The sequence below is a fragment of the Hordeum vulgare genome, chromosome 1H (genome assembly GCF_904849725.1).
Source record: "Hordeum vulgare subsp. vulgare chromosome 1H, MorexV3_pseudomolecules_assembly, whole genome shotgun sequence".
NCBI classification, from domain to species: Eukaryota; Viridiplantae; Streptophyta; class Magnoliopsida; order Poales; family Poaceae; genus Hordeum; species Hordeum vulgare.
Window position 1 is genome coordinate 493,202,354 of NC_058518.1, and position 11,533 is coordinate 493,213,886.

General features: G+C 47.0%; 2 protein-coding genes across 3 annotated transcripts; both read left to right on the plus strand.

Moving 5' to 3' along the window:
* The first annotated feature begins 1,599 nt into the window (after window positions 1-1,599).
* LOC123418277 (non-specific lipid-transfer protein 2-like) lies at window positions 1,600-8,651 on the plus strand. 2 transcript variants are annotated; one of them, XM_045106980.1, is made up of 2 exons: window positions 1,600-1,959; window positions 8,605-8,651. In XM_045106980.1, exons 1-2 carry the CDS (start codon window positions 1,682-1,684, stop codon window positions 8,609-8,611), a joined length of 285 nt encoding a protein of 94 aa, XP_044962915.1. In that variant the 5' UTR covers window positions 1,600-1,681; the 3' UTR covers window positions 8,612-8,651. The 2 variants fall into 2 exon arrangements, with proteins under 2 accessions (XP_044962915.1, XP_044962913.1); XM_045106978.1 differs by lacking the exon at window positions 8,605-8,651 and having other exon boundaries at window positions 1,600-2,271.
* LOC123418261 (non-specific lipid-transfer protein 2-like) lies at window positions 8,268-8,611 on the plus strand. Its single transcript, XM_045106977.1, has one exon. The coding sequence runs from the start codon at window positions 8,315-8,317 to the stop codon at window positions 8,609-8,611; it is 297 nt and encodes a 98-aa protein (XP_044962912.1). The 5' UTR covers window positions 8,268-8,314.
* Window positions 8,652-11,533: the final 2,882 nt, after the last annotated feature.

Sequence of the window (11,533 nt, forward strand, 5' to 3'; positions counted from 1 at the left end):
ATAAGAAAATTATATACAAGTAAATATGTAAATCATACAAATCAAAATTTGTTTTGGTAAATAAAAACAATAGGCTCACCAAGGTTGTGTCGGTGACGGGGCGATCGACGGCGGTGAGGAAGGGGACAAGGCGCGCGACACTAAAAAAACAACAAATCATAATTAAATTTGAGCTCAAATTGCATATGTATACATAACAAATGATGAACTCTCTCTAGCTTAGGCATTTCATCAAACACCTAGCTAGCACAACAAAAATGAAATGAGCAAGAAAACGAGCAAAACTTGCAATGCCGGAAGAGGGAATGTTGATGCTAACCGTAGGACCGATGGGTGCCAACAATCTTGACAAATGGTGAAGAAAAATGGGGATGGATTAGAGCTCCCAAGAGGAAGGAGAGAACAAAAATGGAGTTGAGCTCGAGCTGGAAAAAATGGAGCTGAGCTGAGCTCGGGGGTGGAATATAGGGGAGGGCTTTAGGACCGGTTTGTGTTCAAAACCGGTGCTAAAGGGTCTGACAGCGGGGGCCCGCAGTTGCTGCAAAAATGAGAAAACCTTTAGCACCGGTTTGTGATACAAACCGGTTCTAAAGGTCTGTCCACTGGGCCCCCCTCCCTGCAGCAAACGGTCCAAAGTCCTTTAGGACCGGTTCGTGTTACAAACCGGTCCTAAAGGCCTTGCGGCCATTTGCTGCAGGGAGTGGGCCCAGCGGACAGACCCTTTAGAACCGGTTTATATCCAATCCGGGTCGAATATGGTTGGCTCAATGCCCTGTTTTCTACTAGTGATTACAACTTGCTCCAAAAGTAAGTGTAGCAGTAGTACTCACTTCACATCTGGCTATTTTAAAGACAACCATCATTAACCACGCAACTACAAAGCAAAGAGCTTGCCTAAAACAAAAAACCTCACAGCATCTCAATCAACGTCGCCACCTTCTAAGAACAGTAGCTCCCGTTAAGCTTTGCTTGTTGACGCACCATCCCTCTTAATGTCTAAAAGGAGGAGACAAGAGGATGGCAGGACTCCACCGACTCGAAGACTTCTGGATTCATCAGCGACGACCGTACATTGCGTCGCAGAAGAATAATCGTGGGCAACGACGAGCATGGAGAAGCACCACACATACACATGACTCCGTGCCATGTATCCCGACACGATGCTTTCAACAGACGGACGACGTCGAAGACGCCGTCATCGTACCAATCCTGCATGGATTCCAGGCTTTTGCCCGGAGACAACTGCCCCTCTACGTGTAACTCAGCAGGCAGCAGGGCACACGGCCGAGACTTTCCTTGAACGTTTCGGCACGCTCATGATAGGTTCCACTGACCCACTGAGATCTTCCGGGCGCCCCCATGTTCACACAGGGAAAAGCGCAACACGTCAACACGTCACCCCGGTCGGCACCGTCCGATGCGCCACGCGCCGTGTCGATCGGCCGCTAGTGGAGCTCTGTGCCCGCGTGCATGTCGGTAGTGCACGCATGCTTGATACTTCCGCGTTCCGCACCATCACCGCCCGTGTCGCGCGCCACACCTACTACCCGCTGCACACGGGCTATAAAACGCATCATCGATCACTCCCATTCTACACAACCCAGGCATCAGCCAGCTCCACACACACTACGCGAGAGCAGCTTCACTACTTCCCTCTCCCATCCGAACCCAAGAAGCAACAATGGCGGCGACGGAGGCGACCCTCGTCTGCTTCATGATCGTGGCGCTGCTGGCGGCGCCTGGCACGGTGGAGGCGGCGACGTGCAGCCCGACGCAGCTGACCCCGTGCGCGCCGGCGATCATCGGGAACGCGGCGCCCAGCGCGGCGTGCTGCGGGAAGCTGAAGGCGCACCCGGCGAGCTGCCTCTGCAAGTACAAGAAGGACCCCAACCTGCAGCGCTACGTCAACTCCCCCAACGGCAAGAAGGTCTTCGCCGCATGCAAGGCCCGCCTGCCAAGGTGCTGAACTAGCTAGTGCCACGAGCTTCATCGATCTCCCTCAAGCGTTGCACGTACACTACGTACATTTGGCGATGTGATGGCCGTTCGAGTGCCTGCCGAGTATGTGAGATAATAAAACGAGGGGAGTGCTAGGAGTACTTTATTTTCAGCATCAATGAATTGACAGCGCTGTACTATATTGGTACGGTGTGCCAGTTATGTCCATGTGTCATGTATACTCATGCCATGTCCTGTGTTATGTCAGCAGATATATGTCCTTGAAACTCCGTATTAATAAAGATTCTAGTAGTGCAGTAATAATCATAAATATTTTGTTATGTTCCCTGTTCGCTCTAAAAAGAAAGTAATCTTAAAAAAAAATAGAAGAAATACTATAGTAACTGGAACTAGAATATGTGAGAATAACACCCCTCCACATCCTTACCATATATCAAGAGACTCTATGGCTTAATATATTTCAGTTATAAAATACATTCTATGAGCTGGACAGCGCCTTGAGTGTCTCGCGTAGTACATGACGCTGAAACGTAACGCACAAAGCGAGGCGGGGAGCTATTGGCCCTGTTTGGATACTCTAACCTGGTTAGAGTTAGAGTTAGATTCTAACTTTTGAACTAACCTGAACTAACTCTAACGCTAAAGGTGTTTGGATGGGAGGGTTAGATGGACAATAAATGCTCTTTTTTAATCATTTGGTTACTTTGGACCTCTCTCTTTCTCTGGACCCCACCTACTCTAACCCAAAAAAGCACTTCTTGGGTGGGTTAGAGTTTTTGAGTGGGTTAGATGCATCTAACCAACTCTAACCCACCTGTTTGGATCTTTGAGGATTAGATGGTTCAAATCTAACCCACTCTAACTCTAACCCTAGGATCCAAACAGGACCAAGATCAATTAGCTTCCTACTACGTTAGTACGTGCACGTAGAAAGAAAAGAACTGATTGATCCCTTCCCATTCGTTTCTAGGTTAGCACGCGCGTATTCAGGGAGCGACTCCCAATTTTCTAGCTGCCGCCGAGGATCCGTCTCTTCGCAACTACACTCACGGCGGAGCTCCTGTCCCCTTTTCTCCTAAAAATCGAATTTACGTCTCTAGTCTAGACCGCCGCAGATTATAATCCCCAGGCAACTGTCGCTACCCCGCTTTGCTCTTTGTCCATCAATGATTCGACCATCCAAGGTACTTCCTCTGTAAACAAATATATAATAGTGTTTAGATCACTACCTTAGTGATCTAAACGCTCTTATATATATTTACGGAGAGAATATGTCTTATACTCATATTGCGGTTCCTAGTCTCCTAGACCAATAATCATCACATCGACAGTCTTAAACAATTATCAATTGATGCAAATATATATATATATATATATATATATATATATATATATATATATATATATATATATATATATATATATATATATTCAGCATTATGTCTTATCATGTCATCCGAAAGGAAGTATAAATCTGGTAGTGATAAAAGGTAAAAGGAAAAAAACATTGGATGATTTGGTACAACCACAACACGTAAATATTCATATATTGTTTAAGAGTACTACTGTACATCCACTACTTCAATAAACCCAACTAATCGGAATTCAAAATCTGATCAGCAAGAAAATAATGTTGACACCATATTGTGGTTCTTAGAATGTAGCTAATTCATCTGATGCACATGCACAGTCCGCTAGGGTTGATGAACAAGAAGTTTATACTACTAATATTTACCGTCCAAGAAGTCGGGATAATCTTGGTAATAAAACAAGGCACATCTTAGTTGAGAAAGGGCCTATGAGAGAGAACAAACAAATGGACTACCATCTAGATGATGAAAGACGATGTTTTTCATATTCTCATTATGACAGGAAATTAAGTAATGGAAAAGAACAGTGAGTCAAAAGAGGTTACATGGTTTGGTAACATTATGCACCGAGAAGAAATTATTGGATTATCTTGACATCGATTCAATCATAAGTAATTTCGCATCGAGGAATGTTAGAACAAACTTTTAGGCGAATACGTATGAATTATTTCATATATATGTATATTCATTTTCATTGTTATGAAGTCTACATTAAGGGCCCCGAGTTTTAGTTTCACACCGGGCCCCCAAAATCTCAGGACCGGACATGTGTAAAAGCACGAGGCAATTGTTGTGGACGAAGCTCTTGTCGACCAGGTTGGCCTGACTTCTTCCGTCGTTCATTGCAATTGGACCTTGATAGTACATCTTCGGTGTGCACAGATCAGGGATGCTCACACTTAACCTCTTCTCCAAGACATTATTGGGGAGTATACATCAAGTGATAAAAGCATTAACATAATACTAAGAATGGATAAATTCACGAAAATGATAAATCTGGAACGTCCAGATTTCAAGCATGGCAACCCGAACATTTTCCATGGCAACCTTAGTTCACGTGATGTTGGCAAACATGGCAATTTTCTGACAAAAAGAATTGGGGCAAAGTTACCATGCTTTAACAACTAAAGTTACCACCATGCGTCAACTAAAGTTGCCATGAAAAAAGTTTGGGATGACATGCTTAAAAATCTGAATGTCAGAAATTATCGGGTCCTAAATTTAAAAAGGGAAAGGAAGGTGACATGTGCACTTGAAGGAGCTTTGTAAGCCTGAGACTTGAAAACCTTTACCAAGAAGATAACCAGAAGCAGTGCTTAAAAGAGTCGCACTAGCATTGTCAATGGGCCTCACAAACTGAGGCCTTGCACAATAGAACAACATTATCATTTTTCTTAGGGTTCATCTACTAGCTGGCCATTGAAAGATGATGCAAATTAACAAGTGTTGTCGGCATTGACGAAAGGTCGTATTACACCGAGATAACATTGCAAACCTAAATCTCATTGGATTATTTCATTCCTCCACTTTGAGGTGGTATGCAAACACCATCAAACAAACATTCCGTCAAACAACCGGTACCTTGACCACTAAATCCACCATGGGGACAATACTATGCTTTGTAAAAAAATGAGGATGTCCACCTACAGTGTTGAAATGCGCATATAATATCAACCGAGACCCCACCAGAAACACGAAGCTCATAGCATTACCAATGACCATCACCATTGGACGAAGTCGAGCATGGGTCGCGGTACATGACCAGCTTGAGGAGGAGAGATGGAAGCACTATGATGCGATGCGATGTCACTATCGAACTAGTCATCAACACATCGGCTGATGAACGTAATAAACCCACTGTAATGCCAAGCATAAGCACTAACAACAGTTATGGGTGACTAGTCATCGAGCTTTCTCCTAGAACCACGGACGTTTCAAGATGGGGCAAAGCAGGGGCACCCCTTGCCAATGTTTCGATTTTACTTAATTATTACTAGCACTAGATTGGATCATTAATACCCCACCCCCTTCCCCGGAAGTAACCTAAGGCCTATGCCAATGCATCATTTGTTAGCACGTTATCATAGGAGCATTAATAAATTAAGACTACTAGCCCAATTCATTGTTTCTTAGAGGTTGTCTTTAAATTTGATGATTTGGTGCTCATGCATAAATGTGATTGGGCTATTAACCATTTTTACCTACGGTTGTGTGCAAATGTTGTACTATCTTAGCTAAGAACAATCCTACTCTCTCTCATCATTAACTAGTGTGACACATCAGTGAAACGTCTATGAATCCGCGCTAAGAAACCTCCAATGTCACAGGCTTAAAATATACTGAATATCTCCTTGGTTGAACCCTTTAGTCGACTACCTGAGGCAGGTCCAATATATAAAAAGTGGCCCGATCAGGACACCTTAGCTCATATAAAAAAGAAAGAGGACAAATTATAATATTTGTTGTTTTATTACAGTAACTAGAGTACACAAAGATGGTGGCGTGAGGCGATCTGTGACACTTGCATGAATTATTACAGTGCACATAAATTTCTATATAATGTTGCATATATTGTAATATCCTTAAATATCTACTTTTGATCAGGTATATATCCTTTAAAATTTTGGTACATATCTTCAAGTGTAGGATCAATATGTTGCTACAGGTTTCTAGTGTATGACTATGTGTGCACAAATAAATAATAGGACTGTATACATGATATTTATGAGGAGCTTGTCATTGAATAGTTGGCATCGTTAGTTTACTCATTTTTCATGGTAGGATGTGTTCTATATATTTTTTGAGTTCGGTAATGAGCTGACTATATAATACATGTGCATGCTCCATAGATATGAAATCCAAAGAACATGGCCTCTAACCAACACAAAAAAATATATTATTATAGTAGGTTTTTCTTTCTTTGTCCATAATTAGCATAAAACTGCAATTTAATATTGAAGTAATTTTGTCTTGCACCCCTTAACCTGCTCAATACTAGCCCAACTGAGTAGAACTTACGCATTCATCGTGTTGACTTAAATTTAGCTATAACAAACTAAATACATGATTTAAAATATAGACTAGTAATACCATGCAAAACGTATAAAATTTTGGTATAAATATCATTTAGGTTTTTAATAGATATTCCTCAAATGCTTAGGGATAACCCTTTTTAGGCGTTTGGTTCCTTGAGAAGGTGCGATTTTCAGGGATATGGACAGCCAAGGTTCCTGAAATATACTCGAAATGTGGTTGAGCGGAGCCGTGAAAATCTGACGGATATAACAACCACCCCACACGGATGAAATGTTTTTCCTTCTATTTTGCTTACCAACTATTTCCCCCATCTTGTCTCTTCCATGACCTGGTGTGACGGCACAAACCGTGGGCGACGGCGGTCGAACCAATGAAAACGACGGTGACGCGTCATGGAAGAGAGTGACAACTGAATTTAAGCATGAGCGGTGTTGAACATGTCCATGTTTTTGACCCCATGGAACGGGTTGCCTCCATGGTGCGGGCAGTGGAGCCAACCATGGCTTGTAATACTCCGACCATGGCACGGTTTATACCGTGGGTACGTTCATCTGGGCACCGCAGCCTCTGCCGCGACGTCTGCCACGCCCGTCACAACGACAAAGTCTGACGCCACCACCACGCCCACAGGCGGCCAACAACTTCTTTAGATTTTCCTCCTTTCTGACCTTCGTTTTGATGTAATGAGCTTGCCGCATAGCTGAGCTGATATTTTGAGCGAGCAGCATGATCGGATACTCCGGCACCTCTGCCACCTCCATCTTCATAGGTTCTGCTCTGGTTCGATGAATCGGTGGCGGAAGGAAGGAGAGGGCAAGCAATATGAGATAAAATTGATGGAGATCGTCGTGGAATGGAAGAAGGGGGTGGGGGATTTTGGCGCAGAAACAGTGTTGGTCACTACAAAAGCACATGGTCCGCCTTTCTTTTGGATGGGGCAGGGTGATTATAGGCAGACGTTTCTCGTGTTCGGACTCCCGCAACCCCCTCTACCAACGTATGTTCTGGTTTGCGGGACAATTATGATCTGAAGTGTGCTGCAGACGGATGCATGACCGCGTTGCATGGTTTTCAAAGTTCAAACTGTGCGGTCCGGATGAATGCGGACGGTTTGAGGTTCGGCATTGGAGATGCCCTTAGGTGCAATCATATTATGCACAAACCTAAAAAAAGACATGTCTCTCTTATTGTCATATTTGATTTTGAAACCAAGGAAATTTTAATAGGTTGGACACGATGGATTGTTTTTGTTGAAATTGCTAGCAAGCACACCATAAGTTTTTTTTCGTGAATCCAATGCTACAAAGGAACAATATTTAATTATTTATAAGAAAAAATTCTACAATTTTCAATCATGTTCAATTCCTTGACCTAAAGTCACTCAAAATGTGATGACTTAATCGTGGAAATGATGACCCATGCTCACACTGTCATACTGCCTCAAGTCCTCGACAGTCCATGAAGCTCGATCGATTCTCTTCCTCAATCATCGCCGTCCCAAAAGGATACGACCAGTGCGCATCTAGCCGAACACCCCTCTACGTGTAACTCAGCAGTGCATAGAGCCGAGACTTTCCTTGATCGTTTCGGCACGATCATGATGTGTTCCACTGACCCACCGTGATCATCAGGCTGCCCATGTTCACATAGGAAAAAGCGCAACACGTCACCCCGATCCGCACCGTCCGATGCGACACGCGCCGTCTCGATCGGTCCCTATTGCAGCTCTGTGTCCGCGCGCATGTTGATCGGTAGTGCACGCATGCTTGATGCTTCCGCGTTGCACACCGTCACCGTATCGCGCACCGCACCTACTACGTGCTGCGGCGGCCTATAAAACGCACCATCGACCACGCCCATTCTCCACAACCCAGCCATCACTCAACTCCTCACGTACGCACAGTCGCGCACACACTACTTCCCTTTCCATCCGAGCCCAAGAAGCAACCATGGCGGCATCGAAGGCCACCCTCGTCTGCTTCATGATCGTGGCGCTGGCGGCCGCGCTGCTGGCGGCGCCTGGCACGGTGGAGGCGGCGACGTGCAGCCCGACGCAGCTGACCCCATGCGCGCCGGCGATCATCGGGAACGCGGCGCCCAGCGCGGCGTGCTGCGGGAAGCTGAAGGCGCACCCGGCGAGCTGCCTCTGCAAGTACAAGAAGGATCCCAACCTGCAGCGCTACGTCAACTCCCCCAACGGCAAGAAGGTCTTCGCCGCATGCAAGGCCCGCCTGCCAAGGTGCTGAGCGATTGATTCACGACCGTTGCACGTACACTACTCGTGTGGTATAGCATGGTTTTGCGATGTCAGGTGAGGTAATAAATTCGCACGAGAATGAGAGATATTTACGTCGTTATACTGAGTGAAAATAAATCACACTGACCGACCGGGATGTACTTCGGTAATGAGCTACTACTCATCTGGACTTATGTTAGTGTGCCATGTGTACTCTGTGAGGTAGCATGTGGTTATTACAGCAATAAATATCATGTTCTAAACTTTAGCTCTGGGTGACCGGTTTATTTGTAGTTGATCCGTCAAACTGGGAAAATGAGTCGTAGAGAAATGAGCAGCCGATAAATCGAGCAATCACACAATATAACATTCAGTGATATAAAAATCAAGGTAAAGAGATAAGTACAATTTTCCGAATAAAAAATGGATTTTATTGACTCAAATGGAAGCATTAAGGGTATAGAAGCACTGAATCGATGACCCAACGACGATCCGGACAACACATGGACATCGCCACGCACACTGAAAACCATGCACACACCAAGCAAACAGCCCAGCCAACAAGAGTCGTACTCTGCGGAACAAAATCCGTCGATGCAGGTGTGAGGCAGTACGTCGATCAAGCGACGAGAGAAAATGTTACTGTCAAAATCCCACATCAGGGACCCTCGTGATCCCAGTCCTCCATCTTATAGTGCATGTAGGTAATAAATTTTGGCATGGTCACTGTCCCCTATGTTAGAAGGGACGGACCACGGCTGTGGGCCGTGGTCGACGGAAGCTGCGCGAGGAGCTACATCGTCTAGGGGCGGAAAGAAGCTCCTTTCATCTCGTTTTCTAGGTGGACGGTGACCGGCGGCTTGGCTGGGTTTAGGGCAGCGAGATCTCGGATGCCGGGCTGGCAGCCCTGGAAGGCGAACTGCACAGTTGTCTCTTTGGGGAGCGACGTTGTGGTGGTGGTGGCGTTTCTCCTCGGTTGCGTGGGCAGCGAGGAGCGAGGCAGTGCATTGCTTCGGCAGTGGACTCGACCAGATCGTGGTGTGAAGGCCTGTTTTGGTGACGGCGGACGTGGACCGTGGTACTTTCACGCAAGAGATTCTCCGGGTGAAAGCTCAACGCTCCGACGTCGATGACGGCGATGCCCGTGTGTCATGTCCCTCTTGAGGGCGCCGTTCATCTCTCCCGCGTCGGGGCTCCGGCTGAAATCCTTGGTCGTATCTTCGGTCTCGGTGATGGCCGCGTATTGGGTCGTCACCCTTTTGGGGCCGTCATCAGGGATCCTAGGTACCTTCCGGCTATGTTTCTTCGAAATCGGCTGGCGAGATCGGATCCTATCTCAAAACTCATTTGGCTCTGTCTTGAGACGGTCTTGTAGCCTTCCTATCTTTTACACGTGACGTCGTGGGCATCGCACTCGGTCCTTGTTGTGTAAAGGCAGGATCGGTGCTCCATAGTCTAGAGCGAGAGGGCAGGGGTGCCCTCTCCAGCAACAATTTGGTGTGTGTGTTGCTTTGAAGTCTGGTGGTTTCTCTCAGAGGTGCGGTCTTTCTTCTAGTTAGTAGCCTTGGGTGTGTCTTGATGGAGTGTGGGCACTCTTGTAATCTTGTTTTATCTTTGATCTGCTTTGTAAGAGGTTTCCCTCATCACTTTGTATCGGTTCAGCCGTGTTTCTTTATATATAAAGGGGGGCGAAAGCCTTTTTCGGTATGTTAGAAGGGATAGAGAGGGATTGGTGCAGAATATGATGGTTGTTGTATTGAGCCTCATGGGAGAGTAGGAGTACAGGCTTAGCGGGCAAGAAGTTCTCCTAGAGATAAGGTAGAAAACGGATTACAAATCCTAGACTACCAAATACATGTACACCAAATATACCTCGAACATCCCCTCGCATTCGTAGTGGTAGTGTTGCGAACAATAGGAGAGAATAACAACCGACGGCTGACATCCCCCCGCGGTCGCGGCGGGAGCGTCGGAGATAGTGCCGCGTTGCGGATGCTGTGGATTGTAGAGGAAGCTGATGACTTTCTCAAGCGAGGTGATATCCCTTTGTGCCGTTGTAGAGGTAGTCGAGAGCATAGGGTGGTGTAGCCATGGTCGAGAAAGCCATGCAAGGAACACCGACATCGAGTTGGGGTAACCGGTGTTGAAGAAGTCGCCTGGAGCCGCGGGTGCAATGAGGCGTCTAGTTAGTCATAGGCGTAGTGATGTTAAAGTAGTGGTGTGCCGGGAAGAAGATGTTGTTAAAGATGCGCCGCGTCAGGTTTGCCAAGCCCGAGGGCACTTTGTGGATGAAGGCACGCATCGGTGTTGTGAGCAATGGGCATGCGTAGACGGACGAAGGCGATGTCGATGATGCGCTGCTCCAGGTTTGCCTAGTCAGGGAACATACCGGGGACGAAGGCACGCGTTTGTGGTGCCAGCACCGGGCATGCATAGACGAGGACCTGCACAAACTAGTATGCCATGTGGAGGAGGCTAGCGGAGAAGGACTCGACGATGGTTCCAGCAAAAATAGGAGAGGGGCCAATGTCGTCATCGGCGGTCGGAGTAGACGAAGTGATCGGGGAAGACGACGATCACGCTGGTGATGTGCTGGTGCTGGACGAAGAAGAACGGGTGGACGGGCGACGTGGCTCGGCTGAGCGAGCTGGAGCGGCGCTGAATAAGAGCGGCGACCGCGGCCTCACGTAGGAGGTGGTGGCGATGCTCGATTTTGGCGAGGAAGAACCCAACAACGTAGCGAAGACTGGCACGGACGATGGTGTTCCCGCACCGAGGGAGGCGGCACGGCTCATACCACAGGAAGTTGACGTGCGGGGGATGGTGGGATGGACCGCGTGTCGTGGTGCTGCGGCCCGGCCCAAAGGGACGACGAAGCGGCAGGGCGTGGGTCGGAGCGGCGACATGGACTGCGTGCCGCGACGGCGGCTAG

Bases quoted from the DNA above. Each gene is read 5' to 3' on its own strand.
- LOC123418261 (XM_045106977.1), top strand. From the start codon at position 8,315: ATGGCGGCATCGAAGGCCACCCTCGTCTGCTTCATGATCGTGGCGCTG.
- LOC123418277 (XM_045106980.1), top strand. From the start codon at position 1,682: ATGGCGGCGACGGAGGCGACCCTCGTCTGCTTCATGATCGTGGCGCTG.